This window comes from Belonocnema kinseyi, chromosome 4, assembly GCF_010883055.1.
Source record: "Belonocnema kinseyi isolate 2016_QV_RU_SX_M_011 chromosome 4, B_treatae_v1, whole genome shotgun sequence".
Taxonomy (NCBI): Eukaryota; Metazoa; Arthropoda; class Insecta; order Hymenoptera; family Cynipidae; genus Belonocnema; species Belonocnema kinseyi.
The window spans coordinates 50246871-50251496 of NC_046660.1; the positions used below are offsets into that span (position 1 = coordinate 50246871).

At 26.8% G+C, this 4626-nt stretch overlaps 1 protein-coding gene across 1 annotated transcript in view; it reads left to right on the forward strand.

Moving 5' to 3' along the window:
* Positions 1-477, forward strand: part of LOC117170892 (carbonic anhydrase 1-like) — a 1995-nt gene extending 1518 nt beyond the window's left edge. The window contains exons 2-3 of the mRNA XM_033357937.1: positions 33-266; positions 361-477. Coding sequence (XP_033213828.1) covers positions 33-266; positions 361-477 — 351 coding nt within the window. The remainder of the gene's footprint in view (positions 1-32; positions 267-360) is intronic.
* The last annotated feature ends 4149 nt before the right edge of the window (positions 478-4626 follow it).

A 4626-nucleotide genomic window follows, 5' to 3' on the forward strand; every position in this document is an offset into this window, starting at 1 on the left:
CCAGTATTATTGACACAACCTTAAAATTTCAGAGCGGATATGGTACTCCAGACCATTTGTTTGACAATCTCGAAAGAAACTTACATAAAGTGCAATCCATAAATTCATCATCAGAGATAACTCCGTTTCGCTTCGCAAGTATTTTTGATTACACGAGTACATTTCTATCATTTTATTTTTACGATGGCTCACTAGATTATCCTCCATGCTCGGAATCTGTATCTTGGTTCATAGTGGATTATGTTGATGCTATTACTGATAACCTGGTAAGAATCAATATTTCACTAAAATACACACCAAAATAAGTTTGTCATTTGATGTATTACTTATATTTTGTATTCGCGTCGTTTTTTCTTTTAGATACGTGGATTCAGAAATATAAAGTTGGCCGAGGGAGACGTGTCGAATGTTAGACCTCCACAGGCACTAAACAAACGTCAAGTTAAGAATGTGTTTGTTCATGATGGGAAGAAGTGATTCGAGATATTTTTAAACAAGAATCACTAACTCTCAGTAACTAGCTGAGCTCGGAAAAGGTTTTCCTGCAGTTTTCCTTTCCCTTCGCCAAAAGTTCAAGCAAATGCAAACGCCTCTATTGTGAATCCAGCCGTAGACCTTAGGGGATACTTTATAAGGATAGGTTTTCTATTCATAAATACACAAAAATCATGTAAATTTTAGCAATAAAAATCATTTAACCAAATAAAATTTCGTTTTTACTTTAAGGTTAGATCGAAATTGTACAAGAAATCACGATTTTCGATATCAAATCGCTAAAAGTAAAAAAAAACGGGGATTTAGGTATTTAGAACGACAAAAATGTTCTCTTGATACTTTCGTTTTAACCATCGCTGATAAAATGCTAGAAACTGAATTTAATCTAATCGTTTGTATTAAATAGGGGTTAGGCGGAGACGCACATGTTTTACAGAACAGGTTTCAAATCATTCTAAAAAGCTTGAGTTCTTGCGGTAGTTTCAATGTGTCTGAAGAGATTAAACTACTGCAGAATTTTCAAAAAATCAAAATTATTTTTTTTGCTTATTGGTGTTTTAGGGTCTTAAAAATAATATTCCAAAAGATGATGGGCGGAATAAACGTCCAAATTTTCAATTCTGCTGCCATGCCTCTCCGGTATGCGCCAGTGATTTTAAAGTAGTTAAAACTTTAAACATGTTTTTCTGAAAACCAATTTTTACGAACTGGCCGGAGACATAACTTGAACAAATCCTCACCGCTAGATCTGAAAATTTAAAGTGATATTCAAAATTGTTTTCTCCAAGGCTTATATAGGATTTCCTCATATTGCATTTTGTTTTATAAAAAATTTGGTAACGATTTTTTAAAATTAAATTTTGAACTTTTTTTAAAAGTACACTATGTCGCGAAAAATCAATATGTCGAGAAAAAAACTACGTGCGTCTCTTGCTGTTGTTGTATAGAATCGAAAAAACTTTTTTTAAAGGAAAAATTGCAGGAATTATGTTTTCGGCCGCTTTCATAAATGGTAATAAGCATTTTAAATTTAAATTTATAAATAATTGACATATTATTCTGAGGAATGTCATAGCACAATTTGCTTGAAAAAGTGATCTATTTAGTTCGAGAAACTGAAACAATTTAATAATTTCTTACCGAAAAAAATTACTGAAATGTAAGGCAAATAAGGAAAATTCGATAAAATTCATAAAGTAATTAAAAGATATGAAAAAAAATAAATACAGTTAGCTTGAATAACAATAGAAAAAAGCAAAGGAATTAATAATAATTTGATGAACTTTCTGAGACTTTAAGGTAAATTTAAAAAACATCAGAAAGAATTAAAACAAATACTAACAACAAATTTTTATTCAATTAAACTACGCAGAATTGAGATAGTTTGAAATTTTATGAAATTTAATGATATGCTCTGACATAATGATGCTAATCTTTTTACCATTCCAAGATCAAAACCTTCCAATTATATTTTGAGAGGGATCTTCATATTATAGCCTGATTAAAATCTTTTTTTTTAATATTCACAATAGTAATTTCCTATTTTATTATTTACTATAATTATTTTTGCATCATTTTATATTATTTTTTTTATAGTAGTATCAACACAGTTTTATTGAAAATAAAAGAAGCATCAGTGTATACATGACGCAGCCCAAAGGTAATATTTTGAAACTTTTAAATCCATTACGTCACCTTAAAATGAAATAAGTAAAATTATTGACACGCTTAATCTATTTTTACTTAGTTTAATTAAACTACACATTCAAAATTCCATAAAGCTTAACAGAAAACATGATACAAAATTATTTTGTTTTCAAAGTTCTTAAACTTAATATTAAAATATTTGATCAATTTTGAAGTTAAAATAAGCACGCATATTACAAATTAGAAGCCTGATTTTATGTAAATACGTTTTTATAGACTTGAAAATTACACATTCTTCAAAAATTAAATACATACAATTGTTAAAATTTTAAAATTAAATAAATTAAAAATTTCAATATTAAATAAATAAGAATTTTAAGCCTGAGAAATCTGAAACGCTTTTTATTTTTAATTCTAAAATTTTATATTTGAGTTCCGTAAAAATGTACATTATCAAATCAAAAGTCAAATTAAAAAAGCGTAATTTAAAATTGGAGAACTCTTACACTGAAAAATGGCAAATTAAATACAATAAAAGATTTAATAATTCTGAAAGTAATATATAAAATTCGCATTCAAAAATTGTTAATATGTAAATTGAAAGATTAAAAATGAACGTGCTTAAAAAAATTTATTTCCACCCGAAGATTATATTTTTTACATATTACAAATATCAACATTTAAAAAATCAAGGAGATCATGAAAAATTAGAGTGAAGTTAGTGCTTTTCATTTTTCTCAATAATTTTATAGCAACCCTTAAAATAAATTAAACAACTTTTTCTGTTAAGATATATATTCCAAATTTCTTGTGAAGTAATTTAAGACATTAATGGTGTGTAATTAAAAAATTTCCAGTCATTTGGATTGTTGGGAAACATCGAACCCCTTGCTTGAATCTTTAGGAGATTTAAAAACAACCCTTCAGATAAATGTGAACACTTCCTGTAATAATTGGTGCCCCACATTTATTGTTAATTAATATTCGAACCCACTAGATTATTAGAAAAAATCATTCGTCCTTTTGATTTTTACTAAATTTCAATTTCGTTGTTTATTTCTGGGAAGGATTCTGCTCTTAATACCTCTAGTAGCTCAATGCGAAAGCATCCAAATGGCGATCGGAAGTTTTAACCAAAATAATTGAGTTTTCAAAAAAGCCTAATTTTAACCAAATAATTAAATTTTCAACCTAATAGTAGCATTTTTCAACAAACGGGATGAATTCCGTACCTAAAATAAGACACATTTCAAAACAATTCATCATAAACGCAGTGAATTGTGAACTGGATTTTTAACATTATGAAGATAATTTAAATTCAGTTGAAGGGAGTCAGATTCTGTATTTTAGGAATTGTTCTCAATATGAAAAGAATGAATTTGTAAATTTTACTTTCTTTTTCAATTACAAAAGAGAAATCTTCTATTTACAACATAAATTAACTTGAGAGATTTTAAGTGTACGGAATGTTAAATTTTTTCAATTTTAACCATTCTTAATTGACGAAATTTTATATTTATACAATTTTAAAACATTTCCTTTAATTAATGAAATTTAAATTTAAAAGTCAAAAAATCTAAATAATGGGATGCGCACGACGCGGACTCCGAAATTATATTTTTTACAATTATGCATTCCAAATTTTTAAATCAGAATCCTAGACAAAAAATTAATTTGTTAAGAAGGTACATTAGAGTTTCTCAGAAAAATACATTTCTATGACTGCTTATTTGTTGATGCATAGGAAATAATTCATGACAAGGAGACCCCTGTTCTCAAAAAACAAATTTTTAATCCTAAATAAGCCCGGAGAATTATTTATTTATGAAGTCTTTAAAAAAAATACAATTAATTTCTGAACAGTTAAGTTTTTAATATCTTCACTTATAATTCCTTAATGATTATATAATTTAGATTTAAAATTATTACATTAGAGGTTTTTTTAGTTTTAAACGTCTAGAATCCAAATTATCTACAAAAAGTGAAAATTGTTAAATTTTTTAATGCTTTCAATATAAAAGTATATAAAAATTGAACATTTTAAATTCTAATTAAAAAATGTACGGACTAAGACTATCAGGAGGCTAAAGGTTGAAAGTTTTAAAATGAAATCCTGAAAAATGTTACAATTTTAAATGCTATCTCTTTAAAAGATACAAAATAATTGCATAAGCTGGAGTACTAATTATATAATACTGAAACAAGGTGTTTCTACAACAGGGCGATTCAAATTATTATTTTTTACTTTTTTATTTTCACGCATGTCGCCCTAAAATTCGTTTAAATCCACTTAAATAATTATTCATATTTGAAAGAAAATTACATTTAGAGGTTACAAAAGGCACAAGCAGTTTAACACGTGTTTCTCTTAAGGGAAAGCGATATTTTTGTAAGTTTAATTTAGAAGTATTAATAATAGATCAAGAAAGTTTAAACTTGATTTTTTGTATTAAAATTAACAATAGAATACAAGTAAATTGTTTC